The sequence below is a fragment of the Venustampulla echinocandica genome (genome assembly GCF_003357145.1).
Source record: "Venustampulla echinocandica strain BP 5553 chromosome Unknown scaffold_9, whole genome shotgun sequence".
Lineage (NCBI taxonomy): Eukaryota > Fungi > Ascomycota > Leotiomycetes > Helotiales > Pleuroascaceae > Venustampulla > Venustampulla echinocandica.
The window spans coordinates 1,189,847-1,215,637 of record NW_022474214.1 but is presented as its reverse complement, the minus strand read 5'-3'; the positions used below and the strand labels follow the sequence as shown (position 1 = coordinate 1,215,637).

The 25,791-nt window shown below is 47.9% G+C and overlaps 10 protein-coding genes across 10 annotated transcripts; 5 read left to right on the top strand and 5 right to left on the bottom strand.

Moving 5' to 3' along the window:
- Positions 1–617: 617 nt before the first annotated feature.
- BP5553_09137 (uncharacterized protein) lies at positions 618–2,579 on the top strand (the record flags this gene model as incomplete). The annotated part of the gene is made up of 3 exons (XM_032017760.1): positions 618–1,860; positions 1,927–2,115; positions 2,170–2,579. The coding sequence occupies 3 exons, from the start codon at positions 618–620 to the stop codon at positions 2,577–2,579; spliced, it is 1,842 nt and encodes a 613-aa protein (XP_031866403.1).
- A 438-nt stretch (positions 2,580–3,017) lies between these two features.
- On the bottom strand, positions 3,018–4,769 carry BP5553_09136 (Glutamyl-tRNA(Gln) amidotransferase subunit B, mitochondrial; the record flags this gene model as incomplete). The annotated part of the gene is made up of 1 exon (XM_032017759.1): positions 3,018–4,769. One exon carries the CDS (start codon positions 4,767–4,769, stop codon positions 3,018–3,020), a length of 1,752 nt encoding a protein of 583 aa, XP_031866402.1.
- A 1,193-nt stretch (positions 4,770–5,962) lies between these two features.
- BP5553_09135 (uncharacterized protein) lies at positions 5,963–8,075 on the top strand (the record flags this gene model as incomplete). Its single annotated transcript, XM_032017758.1, has 2 exons — positions 5,963–7,496; positions 7,546–8,075. The coding sequence occupies 2 exons, from the start codon at positions 5,963–5,965 to the stop codon at positions 8,073–8,075; spliced, it is 2,064 nt and encodes a 687-aa protein (XP_031866401.1).
- Positions 8,076–8,545: 470 nt separating this feature from the next.
- On the top strand, positions 8,546–12,040 carry BP5553_09134 (Uncharacterized protein; the record flags this gene model as incomplete). The annotated part of the gene is made up of 7 exons (XM_032017757.1): positions 8,546–8,848; positions 8,897–10,300; positions 10,365–10,528; positions 10,602–10,990; positions 11,043–11,166; positions 11,217–11,944; positions 12,000–12,040. The coding sequence occupies 7 exons, from the start codon at positions 8,546–8,548 to the stop codon at positions 12,038–12,040; spliced, it is 3,153 nt and encodes a 1,050-aa protein (XP_031866400.1).
- A 1,139-nt stretch (positions 12,041–13,179) lies between these two features.
- Positions 13,180–13,416, top strand: BP5553_09133 (uncharacterized protein; the record flags this gene model as incomplete). The annotated part of the gene is made up of 1 exon (XM_032017756.1): positions 13,180–13,416. The coding sequence occupies one exon, from the start codon at positions 13,180–13,182 to the stop codon at positions 13,414–13,416; it is 237 nt and encodes a 78-aa protein (XP_031866399.1).
- A 944-nt stretch (positions 13,417–14,360) lies between these two features.
- Positions 14,361–15,177, bottom strand: BP5553_09132 (uncharacterized protein; the record flags this gene model as incomplete). Its single annotated transcript, XM_032017755.1, has 2 exons — positions 14,361–14,393; positions 14,449–15,177. 2 exons carry the CDS (start codon positions 15,175–15,177, stop codon positions 14,361–14,363), a joined length of 762 nt encoding a protein of 253 aa, XP_031866398.1.
- Positions 15,178–16,120: 943 nt separating this feature from the next.
- On the bottom strand, positions 16,121–17,472 carry BP5553_09131 (uncharacterized protein; the record flags this gene model as incomplete). Its single annotated transcript, XM_032017754.1, has 3 exons — positions 16,121–17,066; positions 17,122–17,383; positions 17,427–17,472. 3 exons carry the CDS (start codon positions 17,470–17,472, stop codon positions 16,121–16,123), a joined length of 1,254 nt encoding a protein of 417 aa, XP_031866397.1.
- A 430-nt stretch (positions 17,473–17,902) lies between these two features.
- Positions 17,903–19,349, top strand: BP5553_09130 (uncharacterized protein; the record flags this gene model as incomplete). Its single annotated transcript, XM_032017753.1, has 2 exons — positions 17,903–18,191; positions 18,247–19,349. 2 exons carry the CDS (start codon positions 17,903–17,905, stop codon positions 19,347–19,349), a joined length of 1,392 nt encoding a protein of 463 aa, XP_031866396.1.
- Positions 19,350–20,981: 1,632 nt separating this feature from the next.
- On the bottom strand, positions 20,982–23,426 carry BP5553_09129 (uncharacterized protein; the record flags this gene model as incomplete). Its single annotated transcript, XM_032017752.1, has 7 exons — positions 20,982–21,392; positions 21,463–21,589; positions 21,707–21,954; positions 22,006–22,425; positions 22,476–22,792; positions 22,842–23,296; positions 23,350–23,426. 7 exons carry the CDS (start codon positions 23,424–23,426, stop codon positions 20,982–20,984), a joined length of 2,055 nt encoding a protein of 684 aa, XP_031866395.1.
- Positions 23,427–24,671: 1,245 nt separating this feature from the next.
- Positions 24,672–25,504, bottom strand: BP5553_09128 (uncharacterized protein; the record flags this gene model as incomplete). The annotated part of the gene is made up of 3 exons (XM_032017751.1): positions 24,672–24,823; positions 24,873–25,256; positions 25,312–25,504. 3 exons carry the CDS (start codon positions 25,502–25,504, stop codon positions 24,672–24,674), a joined length of 729 nt encoding a protein of 242 aa, XP_031866394.1.
- Positions 25,505–25,791: the final 287 nt, after the last annotated feature.

The window sequence follows — 25,791 nt, the reverse complement described above, 5'->3', positions numbered from 1 at the left end:
ACTTCACAGCCACCTCTGAAACAGTATGCTGATGTTGATACCCGAACATGCTGATGCCAAGAGTCTATTTCAACATCCGCACCAACTCCACAGTCCCGGAAAATGCGCAGTCCAAGCCCGCCCTTTCAGCCGCACTCGTCTCCTCTCACTCTCTCGCCCTTTCGCCGTTCCTCGTTGGCTGCTTGATACCCGACACCTCGGAATCCATCTAGCATATCAAGCAGGTACGAGCATGTATGCATGGCCTTGAGGTCAAGTTTGCTGACCCAAGGGGGGGAATGAGCCTGCTCGTCAGCTTTAGCTATGGAAGATCGAAATGTGTAGCCGCTGTCGGCCGACTCGCACTCGGAGCAAGTATATAACTGTCGCAAGTGCTCGTCGTTATGGTTCATAATTGCTCATCTCCTTTATTCCCCCTTTTCTTGCACTTTTCCTTTGGTATTCTCCTTGGATAATCTCCTTGCAGCTGCTCAATTACGACTCTTTCTCGGGCAATTTCATTTCGTCCTTCTTTCGGCACTTCAGAGCTCTTTCTCTGTTGCTGATCAAGCACAACACTTGTTCATCAACTCGTCCCTTCTGCAAGCCTACAACCCTATCTCCCGACAACCGCCAACATGGTGGGCCTTAAATTTGCCTCCGCCATCCTTCCCTTCGCTGGCGGCGTACTCTCAGCAGCCATTTCCCTTCGCCAAGATCCGCAGACTTCTGGCATCATCTGGCCTATCTCGTACATTGCGCTCGGGGACAGCTTTTCTGCGGGGATTGGTGCCGGAAGATATACCGACCCCAATAATCCTTTGGTCGTTAGGTGCAAACGGATGAGCGGCTCGTATCCGACTCAGGTGAAGGGGAAATTCCCGCGCATCGACGACAAAAATTTCTTGTTCGAATCTTGTTCGGGGGACAAATTGGGCGGTATCGACAGCCAACTTTCGAACCTCGGGACGTCGAGAGCCCAAGTTGTTACTCTGTCGATTAGCGGCAACGATTTCAAATTTTCCAGCGTCGTCGAAAAATGCGTGTACAACGTTCTTGCCTTAACCGACGGTACAGCCAATTCCCAGTGTGACGAGGCACTCGAGGAGGCCAGGGCTCTGGTTAGTGACGAGAGCATCTGGCAAGCATATAAGGACCAGGTCAACAAGATCATGTCAAAGGTCATGATTGCAGACATCAGAGGAATCCCCATACCTTGGAGTGTGCTTGTGATCACCGGCTACCCTCAATTCTGGGGCGAGGTTGTTGACGGCGACAAGTGCAGCAAGACCCGTTTCCCGGTTCCATTGGAGATCTTTGGTATCGTCAAGAATGGTAATCTTATGCGCGAGAGCGTCCGTAGATCAATGAATGAGATGGTCAAGAAGGTCAACAAGAAGATCCAGGAGGAAATTCTTCCGATCAATAGAGACAAGATCGAGTTTGTGGATATCGACCCACTCTACGCAGGTCATCGGTTCTGCGAAAAGGGTGCAGCTGACCCTATCGGCGCCAACAGCGACTCGGTGTGGTTCACTTCCTTCGAAACTATCTTGCAGGAGACAAAATTCGCGCCTGATCCCAATAGCATGCTGGAACAACAGTGGGCCCCATTGACCCAGAGCTTGAAACCGGGCGACGACCTTCTACCGAACGAGCTGCGGATTAACTCCAATTTCCACCCCAAGACTGCTGGGCATTCTCAGACAGCCGAAGCGGTCCGCAAAGTGGTTGTAGACTGGGGAAATCGACATGAGCATACTCCAGTCCCTCCACCCCAACAATGTTTGGCCACGGATGCGCCAAACCTTCCGCAAAAGATCTTTATCAGTTCTGGCACAGTTGTTGATCCAAATGGCTTATTATATAGACTTCGTGATAGTAAGTTTCCCTATATTTGCTCAAGCTTTCCATATTATAATCTTTGCTAACAAAAAAACTTGCTAGCTCTTTGCAATAACAAGTGCGAAATCCCTGCTGGCATTGATGCTCAAGCAGGTGCTATCGTCACTGGCGCTGGTGGTCGCTGCGAGATCTCCGTCGGCATCCAAGGAGGCTCGGAAGGATACGCCGTCCGCGATCGGTCCATCTCTGGTGACGAGCAAGTAAAGCTGTGCTGGGATAATCTTGAGAGACGTAAGTCCATATACCGTACGCCTCCGATTGGCTCTGCTAACATACTCTCAATAGTCATCACCACATGTGTCCAAAACCAGGCCAAGCACGGCTGGCAAGGTGGCATCGATCCCAACCCTGCGTTCTATGAAGCCGGCTTCCGCACGCTCAACCCCCCCGATAATAAACACCAGACCATCGATGAGAACCATGCTCTACAGAAAGATCTCTCGGACTTCCAGAGTATCTGCGGCAACGAGGACGGAGATTGCCAAGCAAATAGTTGTTTTGGTGCTTGGGGAATGTGTACAGATGGGAGGTATAGAGGTTGCAGGTGCGCCAGAGGCACGAAATTCAATCAACTAGAACCCTTGGAGAACGACATGAAGTGCAAGACTAGCTGCTGCAATACTTCGCCAGACCACTGGTACACGGCCGACTGGTGTAATGCCCACTGCGGTGGTATTAGCAGCCAATTCTGCTAGATTGTTAGCTAGGAATGAGTCATGCAGTGACGGATGGCTCTGCGGGGGACGTTTGTTTGGATATTTCAGATACGCTTTACCACTCTATATATAATAAACGAAATAATCGTAAACTCTAGTTATCATAGTACAGAAACTCTCCAGAAATTATACAAAGACAGTATCCGAGGTGCAATTACTGACCCGTAAATAGATTAAAAGTCCCAAACATATTATTCACGTGTGATACAGCTTAAAGCGACGCAAAACTGGCTCTAAGAAAAACCCATTGTAAAGTAACAGCTACTTATAACTTTAAGCATTAGTTATTTATTCTATTATAACTATAAGTTTACTTAATTACTTCTAATCATCTTATCCTTATAATAATAATAATAAACTAAGTAAATTTGAATCGTTGATCTATTGACGTAGAACTATATAGGGAATAATAAAGGACTATAATTTCCTAAACTCATCAATAATTTGGCGCAAGATAGCTGTTGCCTTTTGGGGATCTACCCTCCCATCCCCGTCTTTTCTCATCATCTTTCCGACGAGGAAGTTAATTTTACCCTCCTTCCCAGCCAAAATCTCCTCAACAACCTTCAGGTCTATAACGCTCCTGGCCAATCCTTCATACTCTGCATTAGACAACGGCGAGAACCACAAGCCTGCTTCATCAACTAAGTCTTCGGTCGACCGTTGATTCCCGGCCAACCCTGACACAAATAATTCCGAAAGGATCCTCTTGGCCGACTTCCCTGTAATCTTGCGAATATCGAGAAGATATACAAGCTTGGCTAGCTGGTTATGAGGGATAATGCAATTCCCATCATTAGCCATCCCAAGAGGGTTATCTTCATCAGCGCCGGGATGAGTCAACCCACCCATCTCATGTAAAACCCAATTACCGCAAAGCTTCCCTACTCTCTTGAGATCGTCGTCGGGGCTGAGAAGCAGGAAGTCATCTATCACGCTTCGGAGATATTCGTAGCGTCCCCCATCATTCAACGACACCACAGATGCCGCATCTTTAAAGGTCAAGCCAAACTCGCCTACAAGAGCTTGCACTTCTTGTTCAGGAAGAACCCCAAGATTTTGAGAGAGATAGTCGATTAGATCGTCGCCAATAATAACGGCTCCTAGATCAGGATCTGGCATGTACCTGTAATCGACCTCTCCTTCCTTTCCCCTTAGTCTCCTCGTTTCGGTGCTACCGATTGTCCAACCTCTAGTTTCTCCTTCAATCAGGCCTCCAGACTCGAGGACATCAATTTGCCGATCGCGCTCTGCAACGATAGCATCTTTAACAGATTTGAAACTGCTAAGGTTTTTGATTTCCGTTCGTTGGCCCAGCCCTTTTACACCCCCGTACTCATGATCGCCTACATCGCCATCTCGTCTTCGCACGGAAACATTGACATCTGCCCGCAATCCACCAGATTCCATGCCAAGAACACAGGCATCTACTGCGTTGAGAATAACCTGGACCTTGCGGACCAGAGCGGCTGCCGTAGCTGGATGGTGTATTTGTGGGAGTGTGATGATCTCGATTAGCGGTAAACCAACTCGATTATAATCCAACAGATGTATGTCCCCTGGCTGAGAAAGGGTTTTTGCGGTGTCCTGCTCCATCTGGATTTGCTTGATACCAATGGTGATTTGCTCCCCGTCTTCCTCCGCGATCCCGTCATGTGCATAAAGCGTAATGTGCCCTTCCTTTGCAAAGGGTTCATAGTACTGTGTTATTTGATATCCTGCAGGTTGATCCCAATGGAAGTAATGCTTGCGGTCGAATTTACTTCGCCTCTGGATTTTGCAATTCAGGGCAAGGGCGGCGCGAATAGCAGGGAGAAGTGTCGCCTTTCGGAAGATCGGCTGCGAGCCTGGCATTGCTAGATCGAAGTGGGCAACATGGGTATTCGGCTCATCGTTGATGGTGGATGCGGCGCCCGAAAAGAGTTTCCGGGCGGTATTCAGCTGGGCGTGTATCTCAATGCCCACGGTCAACTCCCATCTGTTAAGTTTTGGATTGTCCTCCTTCCGCCGGCGGCTCGCCGTGTCCGCCTTTCGTTTCCTTGCTTCATCCTTTAGCTGTTTGCGGAAAGGTATTGTGGCATGCTGGGTAGTTGTAGTCGTGACTGACTGATCGGTTGGTGTTTGTGTTGTTGGGGCTACTGATGCGACGTGATATCTTTTTGTGACCATGGACTTGACGATCGAATGCTTTCCAGTCTTTGTGCGGCTAATACATATACATCCCTTGGTGGGAATCTGGCCCTGGAACAGATATTTTCGCAGTATATGGGGGGCAATCCACGCCATTGACAGGTTCGAGTGAAGAGAGACAGCCAATAGGGCGGAAATAGTAGCAAGTTTTCCGAATTGAATATGACAAGGCTAGTAGCTTGAATCGGGTCGGGCGGGCTCCAAAGGTAAAGGCTGGGCCTCTATGAGGCACACACAATGATAGGGCGTTGGCAGACAACCCAAAGGGCTCTATGTCGGCGTCACCTCAGTGCAGAGGTATTATTAGCTGGCCAGAATATGCCCAGTCGAGTCATACTAACGGAGGCAGTTTTCGCACATGTGTACCGGGTAGTGGCGCTGCTGTGGGTGGAGCAGATACTGCAGACAGGATGTGTGCGTATGTGTATGTGTTAATCGTGTATTGGCCGTGAAGGAGTGTATTGCGAGGTAGTCAACATGCGTCTGATAGATGACTTGCCGAGTAGAACGGTAGCACGTCGCCGGGTCGGGCAATCGTCAGGAGGAGGCGCCAGCCGCGTTCACTCAAAGCCCATTTTGTTCTCGTGGTGGTTCTCGTTGTAGTTTTCGTGGTGTTGTGTAGCGGTGCTGTTGTGCTGTTGATGTTGTTGATGTGCAATTGTTTTGTGGTTTCTGCGCCGCGACCGGAACCTTGAACGTCACACCTCCACGTGCTGAAAATAACTCGAAACACCACTGGAACTCTTGTGTACTCGCCCGGACACAACAGCCCTATATCACAGCATCTATACCTACTGCCCCGAAATACAATACATATATTCGAAACCTCAACCCCTCGAAACCCCTCTCCCCCAAATCCCCGAGATCATGCTCGTCGTCATCCTCCACCCCTTCAGCTACGCATACTCTACAGTATCATCGAAAGACAGATCATGGACAGCACACAGTAATCTAGACGATCCACACTCTACGACAGCATCCGTCCAGAGATAGACCTCCAGGAGCACCAAGAAGGTCGGTCATAGGTATTCTAGGTATGTCGTCCAAGCACCCTTTTGAAGATACCGAACTCGGCTTACCAGTATACGATTAGTTGCCATTGATTTTCTTTTGAGCTATAACATCCAAGCCAGGACGATCTCGTTCCGGTTGGGTTCCTGCACGATAGTACAATGACTACGAGCTACAGCACCTCTACCGTCGAAGTAATCCATGCAATTCCTGGGAATGAAAGGGACAAGTTGAGGGCCAAATACCAGACCCAAGATGAGAGGCCCTCCGAAGCCAACGATACCATCCACCGTCTGTCTACGCTGTCGCAGGGACCGGGACTAGGAATGCCACCACCCATAGCAAACACAGGTCGGGAGAGGGAGCGGGAGCGGGATAGGTCTCGACGATACCATAAAAGTGCTCCAAGCACCGGCATCAATACAAGTAGCGGCAGCGGTAGTAGCAGACACATGTCCAAGTCCAAATCAAAATCAAAGAATACCGGCGCGAAAAGGTCCAGCGTACTCCCCTCCCGGGATAGGGACCATGCTTCTGATGGATCACATTTCCGCCACAGACGCTCACATTCTAGTCGGAGTCAAACCGTGTCCTCTTCCGCGTCTTCCTCCGAGGAAGAGGGCGAGCCTGTGCAGGATCATAGGACGGTGTTCACAAACACGAGGGCTCGACTCACGTCGCCATCTACCATCTCAACCCTGACGTCCGCGACCAGCACAACCAATAAGTCCAGCAGCTCTAGCGGGAGCAATTCCACCGTCACTCAGGCCTCGATCGCCAATCGCTCGAGCTTGACAAAGAATCCGGACATATCACAGATTCCAATGTCGCCCGCTGTACCCGATGCGCCTGATGTTTTCAAATTTCTAGACCCGGAAGGGTCAGTAATCGCTTCTGGAGAACCTGAGGAGGAGCCCGGCGTGGGTGCAACCGCCCACTGGAATCGAGGTCAATTGGAGGGTGTGGCGACAAAGTCAGCGTTGCCTCCGCCGACATTACCAGAGTATTCCAGTCCATCCTCATCACCGCCAAGCAGCTTCCACGGAGATGATAACTCGTCCGAGGCAGCTCATGACGTCGAGACGGATCGGAGCACGAGTCCGGAGAGAAGTGTCGCGGGACAGGAAGAGCCCGGACAAGGCCATGACCACGACCTAATCAATGCTGGCCCTCCAATTGACGAAACCTCTGCCAAAATAGCATCGCAAATCGCGGCTGCCCAGCAGAGGCAGAACTTCCATGGGTCGATGCACCCATTTGGGACGCCTACTATGCAAAGGGGCCCAGCAATTTTACCACATATCCCTTCAACCGCCTTGAGCTCTCGCTACACACAGTCCATCAAGCAACACCCCCTCCCGAGAGCAGAGAAATTGCCTGTTACTGGGTATGAGCTTCTCGCGTCCCAACTTTCATCGCGTCGCTACCCTTGTGAGGCCGATACGGGAGAGAGGATCAAGCCAATATACCGAAAATTCGAGGCACTTAACCATCGACTCTTACTCCACCTGCAGGACGAGCTGAGTGAGCTTGAAGAGCAGCTTCACCGGTTAGATCACACTGATACCCAGTCCCGAAGGACGGCGAATGATATTGCTCCTGCATCACGCAGAGCAGCAGCGGCGGCAGGCGGGGAACTGCAGTGGCACAAAACTGATGTACTTGGGAGAATCGGCTACAAGCTCGCGCAGTATAGTATGGAAGGTTCCCACATAGCAATTCCTTTTACTGACTGCCTCTTCAGATCAAGCCCTGTCCTCTTTTAACTCTACCAGGTCGCTTGCCGCTCCCGATCCTGAGGATATTTCCAACTACCGCACATATCTTCGAACTGTAAATCCTATTGCTGAGGCCGAGACGCATTTTCTTGACCCAGAAGGTGATCTTGTCTCGATCTATTCTGGCCATACCCTGACCTCGTCTTCGTTCACGCCATCGGACCAATCATCCTACTCGTCTTACGCACCATCAACCATCCCATCTGAAAACAAACCCGAAGGTCCCATTCCAGCCGGAACGCAGAGTCAAGATGTGCTCCCCGCTGTTGCAATTTCCCTTGCGGTTGCAATACTTGTTCCGATTCTTACATTCTCTGTCATCCCTGGCTTTGTAGGCCGCCTCACCGCTACGAGCCTGGTTGTCGGAGGCGTCCTGACCGCCTCTATCCAAGGAGGGGTGGTTGAGCAGAGAATGCTATTCCAGGCCGAGGGTTTGATATGTTCAGGAATCTACTGCGGGGCTATGCTCGTTATTGCAGGGATCCTACCTGGTTGATCCAAATTCCGGGTGATCCGAGTTGGGGGTTTTCGGTGCTTGTAAGTTTTGAGTATTAGAGTTCTTACGCGGATAGTAGCTTGATACCCTTTATTTTAGTAGGATGTGATGAATTTGACTGTCTAAATAGACTTGAAATGCTTGTCCCCTGCCGCTCATATTTACATTTATGTGTCGATGGTTACTCGTATTGCACCAACAACCGGGTTACCGCGCCGCTTTATCTTCCGTCCACTCGGTCCTAGAAACCCCTACATAGATGACGACATGCTATAATATATTAGGTAATGGTTATAGAAGCAAGAGCACCGATCCGATCGGCTGCTTTGTACAAATACAAGGCTTACTTTGACTACTTGGTACGCGCGCGCGCACACTGGACACCCACTTTGAAGATAATCCCGTTTGTTATGTCCAATACTCTGTAGGTAATTGCCAATTGATACCGTTAGCTACGGGGAACGGCAAAGATGTCAACAACCATACATCCCATCACCATAATAGACCACCCGGGTTCTTCGCAGGCGGACATTGAGAATGAGCCCAACTGGGGAGATGGTCGCCACCATAAAATTGGGTACCGCAATCGACAAGATCGCGTTGTAGGATTAACTCATCGAGGTGATGAGAAGCAAGATGTGGGCGACTTCGATAGAGAGGCTCTCAAAGACCTTGCGCTGTTGCATGATCGTGTCAGAAAAGGCGACCTTGTTAATTTTCGCGATGCAATAACTCAGCAAAAGGCAAGTAGTGGTCACTGCTACTATCTCCTCGTAGAAACGATTATCTATTAAATGGGATTAACTGGCTGTAATTTGTAGGATTTCCACCTTCGTCACCCAGATGTTCACTCGGCAGGATGGCGCTACGTTCTTGATACCACTGAAGACTGGATCAAAAACATCGAAAATTGGCCAGCAAATGTACAAAAGAGGGAAGCCGCAAAGAAAGCGCAGAACCTGCAGAACGACGGGCCCAAAACCCCCGATCTCAAACAAGAGGATGATTGGCGGAGATCGCTCGGGCAGAACAAGCACCATGGTGCGTATGCCAGCAATTCAGAGGGCGACAAAGTGCACCAGGGAGATAAAGATCCCAAGAAAGGCGCGAGTGAACGCGAAAAGCTTCATGGGAAGTACTCAGCGCAGGAAATAGCGCTACTGCGCAACCTTCGGCATGAGAAAGATTATATCTACAATCTGAAACAGAATAACGGCAAGAGGAAGTCGCCAATTGGGAATGGAGAGCAACTTATTTCAATAGACGAAGCCGACCAATTTTCTCCGGACAACTGGATCCCACGATCCGAAAAGCTGATCCGTCTCACAGGCAAGCATCCATTGAATGCGGAGCCGCAGCTCACAGCACTCTTCGATGCCGGCCTCATAACGCCGAACTCGTTGCATTACGTGCGGAACCATGGACCGGTCCCGCATTTACTCTGGGAGACTCACGTACTAGAAGTTGAAGGGACGAATCTTAAACTCAGCATGGATGACCTGAAGAGTAACTTCGAGCCTATTAACATCCCTGTGGCTTTAGCTTGTGATGGCAATAGGAGAAAGGAGCTGAACATGATCAAACGCTCTAAAGGCTTTAATTGGGGCTCAGGGGCGGTAAGTTGTGCGTACTGGAAAGGCCCTTTGCTCAGAGACGTTCTGCTTGCAGCTGGCGTGCCCGAGACGTACCCAGAGGGCAAGCGATATTGGGTGAACTTTGAAGGCGCAGATGAACTCAGCGACGGAAAATACGCAACCTGCATACCATTTGAATATGCATTAGACCGCAGAAATGATGTCATCCTGGCCTACGAGATGAACGACGTTCCCCTTCCCCCTGATCATGGGTATCCTCTGCGCCTGTTGATTCCCGGCTATGTTGGTGGGCGGTGTGTGAAGTGGTTGAAGAGAATATGGGTTAGCGATAGGGAGAATGAGAGCCATTATCACATCTGGGACAACAGAGTACTACCAAGTTTTATTACCGAAAAGGACGGAGATTTTGCGACGACTATGTTTGCACATCCGGATACCCTATGCAATGAGCAGAACCTAAATAGTGTTATTGTGAAACCAGCTCAGGGTGAGAGAATTGCTCTTACGAATGCGAGGAAAGGAAAGACATACAGGATCGAAGGATATGCTTATGATGGCGGTGGACACGAGGTTCAGCGGGTGGAGATATCTCTTGATGGGGGCGATACTTGGCTTTATTGCATAAGGAAGGTATGAAAAGCTGGCCTGCCGAGCGAGAGCTGACGAGGCCGTGCTGATACTTTGGGTGAGAAAGTTCCCAGAGGCTCCTATCAGACACGGCAACAAGTACTGGACATGGTTGCATTGGCACTTGGATGTGGAAATCATACATTTGCTCCGAGCAAAAAGTGTCAGCGTCCGATGCTTCAATGTATTCAAAAATACGCAACCCGAGCGTCCTAGCTGGAACATCATGGGGTAACTATTCTCCGCGCTAATACTTGGCATTGATTCATTGCTCTGGGTGCTTTCATTAACATAGCTGATATAGTATGATGAATAACTGCTGGTATGTTGTCATCCCCGAAATAGTCGAAGAACCCAATGATAGCGTTCCCAATATCCTCTTCCGCCATCCTACCGAACCCGGCACCGGCAATGGAGGTTGGTTAAAGGAATCTACAGACGTGCAAGTTTCAAATGCTAAACAAGCCGCTGGGGGGCCCCAGAAGCAGTTTACGCGAGAGGAGATAGAGAAGCACGATAAAGAGGGCGACTGCTGGGTTGTGATTGACGGGAAAGTATATGACGCAACCAGCGTCCTAGGCTGGCACCCTGGTGGTGTGACAGCAATACTGGGACACGCGGGCAAGGTTCATCAAGAGACGAGCGATGAATTCAGCAGTATCCACGATGGGTATGCGTATCAGAAATTGAGCGGTAGGTACGAACTCCGTGGTATTTGACGGAGCTGTTTTGACAGTGGACCTAGAATGCATCTTGGGCATAATCACGGACAGAGCCAAGGACTTCATTAAGACGGCTGCTGAAAAGGTTGCAGAAGATAAAGCGAATTCTAGCAGAGGCGACGAAGATGTTGCATTACAGAAGCATAGGTGGCTCGTACCGCTTAAATTCAGCTAAATCATGCTAACGATAGCCATAGATGGGTACCAGTACGGCTCCAAATGCGTGAAACCATTTCTAACGATACCCGCAAATACACGTTTCGTCTCCCTGACCATAAAAAGACACTTGGGCTTGCAACCTGCCAACATATCCAACTCGGGTTCCACTTCAAAGATAAAATGGCCATCAGGTCCTATACACCAACCAGGCCAATATTTCCCAACGAAGAAGATGGGACATTTCAACTCGTGGTCAAGACTTATTTCCCCGATGAAAATCAACCTGGGGGAGCCATGAGCAACATTCTCGATTGCATGCCGATTGGAGAAGAGGTCGATATCCGGGGCCCAACTGGTGATATCAGCTACGAGGGCAATGGGAAGTTCAATATCGAAGGGGAGGAGAGGAACTACAGCCGCGTAACCCTCGTTCTTGGAGGGAGCGGTGTTACCCCTGGATACCAGCTTATTTGTCGTATCCTCCGAGCTAAAGGCGATACGACTGAACTCAGGGTAATCGACGCCAACAAGTCCCAGGCTGACATTCTATTGAGGGATGAAATGGATAAGCTGCAGGAGGAACATAAAACGCAGTTCAAGATCACGCACGTCCTAAGCCACCCTGGGGATGGCTGGAAAGGGCTGAGCGGTTATGTGAATGCCGATATCATTAAGGCAAATGCGTTTGAGCCGAAGGTGGGAAATGCGGTCTTTCTGTGTGGGCCACCCGCCATGATCCAGCATGCTGTGTTGCCAGTACTAAAAGGTAATGTTGTGTGTCCTATAGGATGGTCTAAATTGCTCACCAGGGTGTATTACAGATTGGGGTTACGAAGAGGGAAATAATTGCTTTGGTTTCTAGAAACCTTAGTCCTTTGTTCTCTGGTCGGATAAGACCCGTTGCAAATTGCCAATCAAATCAGGTGGGAAACGGCAGGGAAGTGTCAACGCCAAAGAATATATTCTTAGCCTTCGTCTGTATCCATCTTCTGCTGTCCGGTACCTTCTGCCAAATCTGACATGATTGGATGTTGTAGCTGATGAGTCCAATCTTACTCGCATCATCGTGTACAAGTTTGACGCCATCATAAAAGTATGCCGACTTTAAAATTGATACCTACCCCTATACTATTTAAGAGCGTTTACTGGAACCCTAAGTAGGGATAAACTTAACCTAATACAATCTGGTTTGTGGTTAAGTCTGATCATGTGCCTCAAATCCGTACAGCGGCGGAAGCAGTTTTACCATCTTAATCCTTTAATCACATTTCCTATCCCTTGTTAATCCCTCGAGCCTATGACCACACTGACAATACAGATGGCGTCAACTAGGGCTTAGGCTTGTCGACGTTGTTCACCAAGCTTGTCTGTTGCCCGGCTTTTAAAGATAGCTCGAAGTCCCTTGTATATTACTTGCAAAAAGCAATACACTACGGTATCGGCGGCACAAAACCGACGTACCACATGGTCTCGAGATGTAATAAAGACTTATTCCGGGATTTAAAGAGAACCTTCAGGATAGACCAGGCTCCGAGACTGCCATGCTAGACTAAACTTTCAGAAAAACCCTGAACAATGTATTGGATGAATACCTTGGGATATTTGAGCTATAATATTACGATTTTATCAGAGGGTTGAAGATATTGTACGACCCCACAAGGCATCGCGAGGGATTAATGCAGCTTTGGATGTAACAAAAAGATTTACAAAACTCGTCGTCGACTGGATATTCGACGCCTAGGATAGGTATACCGAAAGACACCCCGGTTTGCTAACGATAAAGGGCGCGTCGACACAGGGTGAAGGAAATACTCCCGTGACCCAGTCAAAGCTGGCAAGGTCGGGCACAGACCGAACACTCTCGCGCTGAAAAAACAGCGGGTGCTGAGCTCCAGACGCAAACCCATTCGAGCACGGAAACAGAACTAGGAGCAATCTGGAAGTTTGTGGGAGGCTGGGGCCGAGCCTTGGGAAACACAAGATGATTACCTAGGTTTGCAAATGACAAATCCGCAGGCAATAGCCCGAGTGACGAACTCGACTCTTAAGATGAGAGCGAATGCTAGAGATACCAAGCTAGCTCACGATTCCCAAGACGAGAGTGCAGATTTTGCTGAAAGCATTGGAGTCAACAGCTTTATTGATGATAGTTCACAAGTAGATGACGAAAATGGCGAGGGATCTTCTAGTGACGAAGAGTCTGAAAGGGGAGATTTCCTCGAGAATATTTGCAGATAAATATGGCTTAGTTCACTTGAGAAGAATAGTAGAAGATTAATTGACATCATACAGCTATTTCGTATTCCTAAACGTGACGTAAGTGATTGATATTTCCCATTACCTATTGCTTGTTTCTCGCTTGCCGCCTTCTTGTCAAGAACAAATGCCGAGTATAGTAGGTGGCTAAAGATATATGCGCGCCTCCAACTGTGATCAATTGCGTGTCTCTTCCGTATCTTGCGTAGTGACATATTTTATAGTATAAACTTCTGCCAATCTCCTGTACCTCCAGAGCCAGTGTGCTAAACATCCCGAAGGGGCTTAGTGATAGTATATTAATAGTCGAAGTTGCTGCAAAACTCTTTTGGCTAGAAATATCAGGCACTTACAACTATTACTTATATGTCGCCGATATCGAGCTTGTATACTATTTCTATACAATCTGGATAGTCGGCGTAGAGTACTATACTCTGCTATTCGAATATCTAGCTGATCGTAAAGTAAAGCTATTCCTAGGTCTACCTACTATATCCTCTATATCTAACTGAATTGAGATATTCGAGTAGTGTAAATATCTCAATTTCGGTCGGATATTTGCGCGATATTAGATTTATATCTAGGTAAAGGCCGTTAGTCCTTATAATACTGGCGAAAAGAGTTTTGCTCCAAATTCTCCTAAGAATGCGCTATACTTACCCGTTGGCGCGCCTGAACCCACACGTCGCATTTCGGACTTACGTAATACGCGCTGGCTGGTGCATCAACTCTACTTCAACATCGATTTAACAATACTCTAGGATCAACTTATTATTTGACTCTCGCAGCGAATGTCGAAGACGTCAAGGGTGGATATCACGGAAATGATGTATTGATTAAAACGGGAGTCTTCACGCGAATAAATTCTTTTTATTAGCGTAACAATCTAACACGAGAACAGGACCTGCCAAAAGACATGGTACGCTCTATGCGGCCTCCTTCCCCTTTCTCTTCTCTGGCTTGGATGTGCTGTCAGCTTCCTTGCTGCCCACGCCCTCTTTCTCGATGGCCTACACTGTATCCCCGTTCTTTGAGGATGCAGCTTTGACAGAGTGCCTGACCTTTGGCTTCGGTAGTTATCTTGCGCTTAAAAAAAGCCGCGTATTCGGTCCTATCAGAATTGACAATATCCTCAACCTGTAGGAGAACGTCAACTTCATTATCGCCAAACCCAAAATAAGTCAACTTTTCCCTTCTTAAAGAATTGGCTTTCGTAAGAATTTCGAAATCGGGCATATTTGGGTGGAGCTTCTCGGCTTCCTCGATAAACGAGCAAATGCCCATAAACTTTTCTCTGCAGGCAATATAACGAGCATTTGCTCTATCAGCGTCCATCGTCATCTTGATATGATCTTCCAGCCTATTTTGTGCTAAATCTTGCAGCTTGCCCTTTCTTGCCAGCTGATCGTCTTTCGGTTCCTCTATTCTGGCTTGCTTCACCACGTCTACAAGTGACGGATTCTTTGGCAGAATGGTGGGCGCCTCAGTGGGTCGTACTGCCTTGCGGATAGCAAGAGGTTGCTGCTCTTCTGGTGTGGGAATAGCAGGAGCTTGTTGCTCTGCTAGTCTGGGGCGCTTAGCAGGAGCTTGTTGCTCTGCTGATCTGGGCATATCAGGAGCTCGCTGCTCTGTTGGTCTAGCCATTGCATGAGCTCGCTGCTCTGTTGGTCTAGCCATTGCATGAGTTCGCTGCTCTTCTGGTCTAGGCATTGCACGAGCTCGCTGCTCTGTTGGTCTAGCCATTNCTGCTCTGTTGGTCTAGCCATTGCATGAGTTCGCTGCTCTTCTGGTCTAGGCATTGCACGAGCTCGCTGCTCTGTTGGTCTAGCCATTGCATGAGCTCGCTGCTCTTCTGGTCTAGGTATTGCATGAGCTCGCTGCTTTGTTGGCCTGGGAATAGCAAGAGCTCGCTGCTCTGTTGGTCTGCGCATATCAGGAGTTGGCTGCTCTGCTGGTCTGGGGCGGTTAGAAGGAGCTCGCTGCTCTGCTCTCCTCCGCCTCTCGTTTTTAAAACGTTCGATTTGGTCTGTCGTCATCGGAGGAGGCTGTGGGCAGCCAAAGGCTTCGACCGAGGCATGTTCCTGCCCGACTTTTCCTTGTTAATAAACATCTCAGATTCATCAGATCGAGTACGGAAATTCGACCTACCGTACGCGCAATAGAGCAGGTACTCGGCAGCCCACTGTGCCCGATGAACCTGGTCACCGTGCTCCACCTTCATGTCCCGTAGATGGTCCATGTAGCGGTTGATGTGTGGTTTTGTATGGAGGTTGGAGAGTTTCGAATTCGAAGTTGAGGAGATGGTATAACAACGCAACCCAGAGCCGCCCAAAACATCACGTGAGAGCTTGACAAGTCTACTCACCGCCATCGAGGCCATCTTATACTGGAACTGGACTGGAAGCAATGGGACTCGATAACATACGTTTAAAAAGACTTGTCAATATATACCGGAACAGGGCAACTACTTCTATTTAGCAGATCAACGAATGTGATCCATAAGTCTAAATTACAGTCGACGGCGTCCTCTTGACATATCCACTTGCCGCTGATGCGGTCGAAGGCAGAGCAAATCCACAAGGAAACGACGATTCAATGTAAAAGCTCATTGCTTTACATCTCGAATGCCGAATCAATCAACTGCTGTTGAAGTGACGGTCATCTACCCATTTGTAGCTCGCTGCTACTAACGCGGTTGAAGTACAATAGAATCCATGCTGATTCCATCGTCCATGTCTCTCTTGTCCTTGATGCCTTGGAGCCAGTCTAAAGTCTTCATCCTGAAGGCGAGCTGCGCTTTGCGCTCTTTGATAGTTGCCATTGATTTGGCTGGATCCTCCTCGCAAAGCTTCTCTGTGTCCTCCTCGAGCTCTTTCGTCATCTGCCTCATGGCTGAGATCATCTTCTCCTGACGCTCCTGTACAATCGAGACGCGTTCGTCCATCTCCTCTAAATCATCCCCATATCTCTCCACGTCCTTTATCGACTCGAGCAGCTCAATTCGCAACTTGGCCTGGACCAAAGAAGCTTCCATGTCATCCGCAATCCTTGCGCTCTCGACGAACGCCTGCAACCGTACTTCAAAGAGATCGTTTTCTACCGTAAGGGTTGCGTTCCCAGGTTGTATTGGGTTAATCCCCCCGTACTCGACCATCGACGATGCTAGCTCTGTGATAAGCGTTTCTGCAATAGCAAGATGATCATGCCTCCAGACCTTTAAAATAGGTAGCGATATATGCTCGATTTCGATATTTAATACTGCAAGACACTTAATTATAAGTGCCCATAGGTTTGGGGTATTCTTCATCCCACAGTCCGGGCTATATTCCGGCATCCTCCCTCCTAGATTCTGGGAGCAGCCAACCTGGGCAGGAGATTGTAGCTGAGGTGTTGTCCCACTTGGATCGATGTCGAAGCAGATCCTATTCGATAGTAGTCTGCAAAATCTGCGGTCTTGTTCTCGGATTGGTTGGGTAAAGGCTCTTTTGCCTTCTCTAGTCATCTCTCGGAAATAATCTAGACTGAGGTTCGACCGGTTATAAGCGTATTCGATTCTAGCAGCCTCTTCCGCATTCGCCTCTTGATCCTTTGTGGAATTCTCGTCGATGATGTGTTTCTGACCATCGAGGTATCTAATTCTAGTTAATGCTGTAGGCAGATATCCCTTGGTTGGTTTTAGTAACATACCGAGTTATAATATCTTGAAGGGCTTTCCATTGCTTCGAGTTGAGCCCCTTACCTGTTCCTTTTACAAGGAATGTGTTTAAGTAAACACCAGGGCATCCGTCTTTTGTAAAAAGCTGGGCAAAGTCTGGATCTGCTTTATATCGGTATCCGATTGTACCATCAATTATAGCCTCAACTATCGGTTTCGGGATACTTCTTAGCAGTTGTGTTGCCTGTTTCTCGCCGTTGTAATCATCGATCAAGCGTTCTGCTGATGCTTTTACTACGCTATTATTAGTATATATGTTTTGCATGGTAGGTTATACTTGCTCCGGTGAGTATCGATATGTGGCTTGGGCTCGAGTAACTCATTATTCGTCTCATTGACGATGCATATTAGTTCTGCTATCAAATCATCAGTTATTGATCCAGGGCAACGGAGGACATCAAGCATTCTCCATTTTCTCTCTGCCCAACACGGCATCTCTGCAGTGCGCTCTACTCTATATTCTTTAGACGCGATAAGAGACATCGTCGTGAATTAATATAATATATGTCAAACGTTGGAATATAAGCGTCGCGGAGTTGGAAATTCGTCGGACGAGTTGATTTTGATAGTTAAGGGGGGTGGGTCACGTGATATACACACGCGTTAAGCGAGACCTACCCTCTGGATATCCCGAAGACGCGACCTGCAACACTCGAATCCTCTTCCATCCACATCCACATCCACATCCACATCCACATCCACATCCACATCCACATCCACATCCACATTCACGTTCACACACAGTTAGAAACCATGGCTACGAACGAATACCTCGATACAACCCTGGGTTTGCCTCTGGCAAATGATCAGGGATCTGAGATCGACTATATGTCGCAAGATGAGTTAGAAGATGCCGAGCAGACAGCTCACGGCTCCCACGTCCATAACCTCCCCCACCAGGGCGAGATCTCGAGAGATGAGCAACATGCTCTAGCTAACTATCCCCAGATGTCCCAGGAGCAGCAAGCTCCGACTAATCTGGTCCAGATGTCCCAAGAGCAACAAGCTCGCGGCTTAGCAACATCGAATGATTTGGACGAAGGTTTTCATCCTTAACCCCTTACAATTTGTGACTACATATGCTAACCAAGGCTCAGATACCGAAACTGTTCAATATGGAACACAGCATAGGGGAAATCTCCCGATCTCCATGCAAGGAATAAGAGAAGCCCTCCCAGGAGCCTCTACGGTGGCATCATCAGTGGTTGCCCCCGAAGAGCACCAAGATCAGTTTGTGCCTCCACCAGCCAACTTGACATGTGGCAACTGTGGTCAGCCAAGCCACTCCGTTCAAATGCGCCTTTCTCCGCTTGATGATGGCGGCTTCATCAACGCCTGTCCTTGGTGCAATACCAATTTACACAACGCTGCGACTTGCACCCGGCAACGGCGCACTACAAGAGAAGCTAGGACCTTCTTCATTGTCAAGAGGTACAATAAACCACCCATCCGATGTCCGTGGGATCTTTGGGACTTAGATCTCGATGCTTGGCGACGGAGGCCCCAATGCCCACAAAGCGGCAGATTCGCCCTCGAAAGACATCAAGTACATAGGCCACAACTTCCGTTCCAACACGTTGTAGATCCTCTAGTGGCTCAATTCGACCAGATTCCTGCCGCTGAACAGACCCCAGAGGGGTGGAAGGCAAGATTCGGAAACGCGTTTACCCGGGGTGAGACCGAGCCAGGTCTCCCGGTGAATGTACTCTACAGACCAGTACCCCATCGTCATGCTGCTGCGCGACGGGGGGGTCGTGGTGCTCTGGCAGCTGAACAGGCACCGCGCTTGAGGGACTCCATGCATAATCCCGAAAACCGTCGATTTACCGGCAATAACCCCGGCAGAGATTATTCACGGTGGTCCAGATCTACCCACAATCCGCGGAACCAATCCCAGCCCGCATATGGACCTAGAATGGGAATGGGAAACGATCCTCAGTTAATGAACTTCGTTGGATCGGCCCTTGAGATGGCCGGCTCATCCACTTTCAATCGGATGATGAGCTTAATAAACTCCCAATCTGGGACAGTTGCCAACAATGCTGGGGCCACGTTCGGCAACTACCGAGGTGGTGGCAGAGGAGGACGCAGAAACAGACACCGCGGCAGAGGCGGCGGAGGCGACATACGATCCCAGTATCGTGATCTCCCTGGTGGCCCAAACAGAGGGCCGGAAAGAAACAGAGGTGGCTATCAATAGATACCCACGGTAGCATCCCAAGCATCGGGACAGAGACAGACAACACGAGATAGCATCCCAATCATCGGGACAGGGACAGAGAGAAAGCAGGTTGATCCCAAGCATCGGGAGTAAGAGACCAGGTAGAATCCCAAGCATCGGGACAGAGACAGAGAGAAAGCAGGTTGATCCCAAGCATCGGGAGTAAGAGACCAGGTAGCATCCCAAGCATCGGGACAGAGAGAGAAACTAAAATTAAAGGGGTGGCTATCATTTAGATACCCACAGTGCGATGATGTACTCTGTTGAGTACTAGATATATCAATATGAAAGAATCGCCGCCCTAATTTCCAGTATCAATCGTGACATGTAAATGCCTGAATCTATGCTTGAATGTTAATTTGCGCGATCCTCTCCAGTTGATATTTATGCCAGCGTCGGTCGACCTTTCCCATCAACTGTTTGGCTCACTACTTCTGCATCTGTAATGATTATGTTCGCCAGTTGCATTAGATCGCTATTAAACGCATGAACCAACTTGCAATGATTAATATTCCACTATGTACTATAGGAAATCCCATAACTCACGAGATTGAGATCCTTAAATGTTCTTGTGGGGAGATCTTCTCAGAGTTTGTAGCTTGAAGCATTGGCAATGGGGTATTCATTGATCTTATTTCTGATAAAGAATATGGTCAGTAGGAGTCTTCGAGTCTTCTAGCCGGAAATATGATAGGTTGATGGTATGGATGTATATTTCGGCCAGAGGTATGCGTTCCATGGGTATGCTATTTCTATGTCCCTCTGAGTAGTCGCTGGTGCGATCGACAAAGGCGTGAGCGAGGTCGTCGAAGGCTAGTGGCCTCGTCAACATAACCACCCTTTATTGTTCTCGACCTTCGAGGGCCACATGTTACTCGTCACCATGACTCTTGAACCCGGCTTATCGTTGACCCGTCGCCATTCCCCGGCGTAGGTAAACATAAATTCAATTCATCTAAACATCACGTCAAGCCTCCATCCAAAACCTCCATACCGCAATCCTTATACCATCAACCTCTTACAGCGCACGCCTCTCGACGATCCTGTAACGACGGGATGCTTTCCCCCATTTTGCCACAACATCCATCCTAGCGCTCACCACCTGCCATCAGCCTAAAGTTTAACTTATGGAATTGCAGGTTCTCTACATGTCTTTGATTCTTAGTGTTCCTGGGCATGACCAGCCACACAACCGCACTCATTCTCAGATTGAGCCCATTCCGGACCCTCACAGCACTGCTGTTCACATCGCTCAAGTTCACACTCCTGGTCCAATGTCAAGCTCTATTTTTATCTCGCCTGCCATAGTGTAAACCTTTGCACACAAATTTGCTATAACGGAAGGTACAAGAAGAATGAAATAATAAATGGCATTCCTTCATTTTTGCCTAAAAGCACTTGCTTGCTGAAATTTTTCTTTAAGGTTATTCCGGCTGTTTAGTATAGCGCCTACTACTCTATAAAAGAGCGGCTATTACCTAGATAAACTATATTCAACGGAGGGGCGATCACTCAGCCACTGGCGGAGTTTTGGAGATGTAGCAATTAAATTCCTTTATATCATTTGGAGCAAAATTCAAAATGCTCTACCTAGGTAGATGATTTGTTTTTCTAGTAGTGTGTATCCCCAGCCGCAGCCCATACTTCTTCCAACGCTGAGAAATCCGAATCCAGCCATTGTAGCATAGGCTGTGTATTCATAAAGTCATCAAGGAAATTGTTGCTACAGAGATCGCTATTAAGGTCCTGGCCTAAGCTTGGAATTGACTGGGGCGTAACGTTAAATTCCGACTGTAATAGAGCGGGAGAATCGTATGCCACGATCGGGTGAGGAGGAGGGGATTGGCTTCGTATAATCGGTCCGTTGCTAGAAGCGTTCCGGTTAAATGGTACCATTCCCTTACCACTGTTCGATAGGTTGTTGGGTTCTAATGGTGTGGTGCAGTCCTCCGAACTCAAGATGCTAGAAGCTAATGAGGAGAATGGGATACACAGTTTGTAAAGTTTTGCAACGGAGATGCTCTGGGTAATTATGTTCATTAGCTTTGTCGCATTAAATATAAAAGCGGGTGGAAGAGGGCTATAACTATACAATTTCTTTTGCTTCTTCAAGATATGCAACAAACTGTAGCATGATATTGTAGTCTGGTGTAGAGCGGCTTGAGATAACATTGCAGAATAAGACGAAGAAGGGTGTGAAAGGATAATGGAGGATTGTCCTATTGCATAGTTTAGCAATATATCGAGTGGTAATGATATCGATGGAATAATAATTATAATCCATCGCCACGTAAATATGAGGCTCAAGGTTCAGCTCGGGTAGAATTAATACTAACCAATGTGCAAAGGAATTTTGCATATAGGCACTATTATACTGTGACGAGTAAGAAAGTTCCCGGGCTCTTTGAACGGCATTCAATGCAGATCGTGCGGCATCCAAATACGCTTGGTTATATTCCGGACGCAATCGTTCTGCCCCGGAGTGGAACAGTACTGTCTTCACCGAGTAGTATGCAAAGTCCACCATAGCTGACTCCATCTCCGAGTCGTACTTATCGCCTATCTGTTTCATTTGATTTTGTAACTATATATATATTAACCAAGCAAAGCGCGCCGGACAAAGTCAGAGACATACTTCTGTATTTAGCTTCCAGATTTGATTCATCTTGGCCAGTAGATTCGACATGAGGGCCGCGCGTCGACTCGCTCCGTTAGCTAGCCGTAATTCGGTGGCAATGCAGCTTTGGACCTGCGCAAGCTGGAGATAAATGGTGAAGTTGTCAAGGATAACTGATGTCGTAGTCGGTGGTTTGAGTAGGTCAATTTCAATTATGGAGTCCTGCAGAAAGGCTGGACGGTCAAGATTCATCGCTAAACCCTTGTCGTTCTTGTAGCAGATAGCGAAGCAGTAGTATGCCTCGATTGCTATGTCACGAGGGCCATTTTCGAAGGTATTGCCCTTTTTGTGGAGTTTCATGTCAAGGCACATAGTACTAGCAGCTTCTGTGAGGAGCCAGGCTGCCGAAAAATCGCCAGCTTCTTGCGCAAGCATATTCTGCCGCATGATTAGTAAATCATCTTTGAGCAAAAGAAAAGAGAACCTACACCATAGAGGAACCCCTGAAGATTCTCGAGGCTTGGTGAGGCTTGCAGAAGAATGCGTGAGACTGTGGTTCGTGCCGTTGAAAAGTAGTCTAGTGCTTGGAGACGTAGCTGTTCTTCCAAACCTGTGCTGTCGCCGTGTCCTGAGAGAACGATCTCCTGCAAGAAATACCCAGCATACGCGGCAACGCATATCAAGTTAGCAGGGCTGGAGTGATTCGTAGGTTTATTGAGAATATCTTGAGCCATCCGAGCGATCGTCTTCCGCGATGTAAGTGGCATGAACTCGTTGGAGCATACCGATCTACCGGAATCATCAGCTAGTAACAGGTCAGAGTATAATCTGTAGAACATATTTCAGAAACCTACACTGCAACATCCACTGTATCAAGGTTATATGTGGGATTGACAGGTTTTCTAGGTCCTGTTCCAAATTTCTTTCGCTTGAGGGATCATGGTCAATCATTGATGTATTCAAACTTTGCTTGAGAGAGGATAACGCAGACTGAAAGGCAGCCTGCTTTTTTGCACTCAAGCCGGGAGCACGAGTTAACTCTTCTTGAATCATCGTCTGAGCTTCATAAGCAGAAAAGGGGGGAGTAACATGCGATTCGGCGGTAGCTGAAATGTAAGCAAAATTCGATCCACGAGGTGACTCGTACTGATAAGGATCTCCACCGAAGGCTTCCATACGAGTTCTCTTTCGAGGGGCCGTCTTGGTATTGTGGGGATCTATGATAGATTTAGTTGTGAGGGCGATCAAATCGCTAACTGAGCTTTCCAGAGTCGTTATACGTTCTTTGATCTCATTTATGGCTTCCGAGCTAAATTTAATGTCAGCAAAACATGCTTTTGTAACAGTTAGATTCCAACATACACCTCTTTAGGGAATGCTTCTCGAGACCTTCGCTCTGGCTTCTGACGTTCTCGTAGGCAAGAAACTCGAGAATCCATGCAGTTCCCACATGGACTCCTTCGATCACATCGTATCTTTAATGAGGTATTAGTCCAAACATAAAAACATATCCATTTAATGTGGCAAGGACTTTATTAGCAGAGCTCAAATTGGAAATTTACCTTTCTAAAGTAGCAGACGTCGCACTAAAAAGAGATTTTGATCAGCTTCTTCGAATTCAACTCTAGAGATATTATGATGAAAATGCAGGCACAGAGAAGATCAAGGAACCTCGGGTTGGAGAATCACATCACGCGGAATTAGTCACGTGGTTTCCAGTCTTTCGAATCCATATAGGCAACCGCTACTTTGCATCCATTAGACATGGCCTATAAGTTCCCTGGGGTTAGTTTCACATTAGACAATAATGGAGCATACAAGAGTCGACTCCTAATGACAACACCCCATGTCACGTGGTAATCCACGCTTTTGCCCTTAGCAATAAGGAATTTCAAAGAGAGCGGGTGGCTGTAGAAGCGGAAACTATTCCAACAGATGAACACGAATGCAAGCGGTACGAAACCATGCAGGCTGAGAAGCAGGGGGGGTCTTACAGCAATCGGCGGCAGTGGATCTGCTTTGCTCTCGCACAGGAGAGGTGACCGCTGGGGTTTTCGAGTGTCGTCCATTTGATGGCTGTTCCGATGGACGTTATCGGCACCGAGAGGCTATAAAAGGGAAGACGATATCGCATTAGTTAGGAGGTGTGTATTCCATATTGCGAAAAGATTTCGTCGTTTGAAAACGGGGGCGAGTCGGGCCCTCGGAGGCCGAGCCCCCGAAACCGATCCATGCCATCAGAGCTAATTCAGACAGAAAACATTGGCAGCATCCAATTAGTAATACCAATCTCAAAGAAATGGAAAACGAATATGTTAGGCCTTGCATTTGTAAGGGGAAGATTTTCCTACCCCAAAGGCTGGCCAAAAAGCTGGGTGGACATACCACGTGCCAGAGTAAATAGGGGGAAGGGCTTGCATCGCGGTCCAAGTCTATAAAACTCTCTACATGCCATTTTCGTCGCTACGAGTGTCAAGTTGAGTCCCGAATAATGTTCTTTACACCTCGTATCCAATTTTACCGGAGAGCATTATTATAACATTGGTCTGAAAGTTTCATAACGCAGCACACAACAACTTTAGCTAATTCGTCATACTCGGTACATAAGCGTAACAAGTGGACTCGCATGTTCATCACACTGGCATAAATATTATGTGTGTTTCCCCTTCCATATTTCAACTGGATTAGCTCGAGTAGATAAGGCAAGTAACAACACCCAGGACCAGAGTCAAAAAAGGGAAAGCATGGGCAGCATTATTACGCCCAAGCGCGGCGGATTTGGTAGCACTAGTAGTAGAGCTAGTATTGATGAGCGTAGAAGTAGAGGTAACAGAGGCTAAATACTGTGAGTCTCTACCGCAAAGTAATATATAGGTGTGACTTACTACTCTGTGCACTGCTTATAGTGGGGTTTTTATGGGGTGAAGGGGCCGAAGTTGCAGAACTAGTGGGGTCGGAGGGTACTCCAGATGCCAGAGTTGAAGGCGGATACGATGTGGTTAAGGTCGCGGGAGTTGGAATAGCTGACACCGGAAACGATGTGGTCAAAACTGTGGAACTTAGAACAAATAACCCAGACGACGCTGGTGATGACGACAAGGTGGAGGAAGCTGTTGCTCCAGTTGACACGTCAGTAAAGTCAGAGCTGTCGCTGATTTCAAACTGAACGCTATAGTTTGGCCCTGTGGAGTCGATGATCTCGAATGCGTAGGGTCCCTCTGGGAAAGACCCTGCGGGAGTCCAGGAGAAGCTGGATCCTATTAAGCCGGCTTAAGAATACTTGTCAGCATGGTGACTCGTGATATATCTTTAGGGGTGACCTACATCCGATAGTGCTGGCATCCTTCAATGCGGTTGAGGGGCCATTCTTCAATTTGAGTGTGACCGGCCCTGAAGCATCGACCCAAGTGATAGCGAAAGGGGAGCCAGTTGAGATGCTATTGAAGTTCGAATTGCTAAATTTAGCAGCCCCAGCTACTAAAACATTGATAGCCAGAAATACAGCTCTAGAATACATGGTGGTGGGGGAATTTGCTGAGGGATCAACCTAAAGAGTTATATAAAATCAGCCAACCAGTCTCACATTTCATCGATACTCTCGCGCCATTTGATTCGATGTGCATGGGATGGTTGTACTCACAGAAATAAAAGTGTTGTAAAGGATAGTGTGGTTGATGTATATAGTTCCAGGACGTATGAATTTTTAAGCAGGAAAGAGGTAATTGACCAAGGGAAGAACGCAACTTATATCCGGCAGATATCCGTATAAATAGCATCAACAATAGCTGCGTCACCAAATATCCA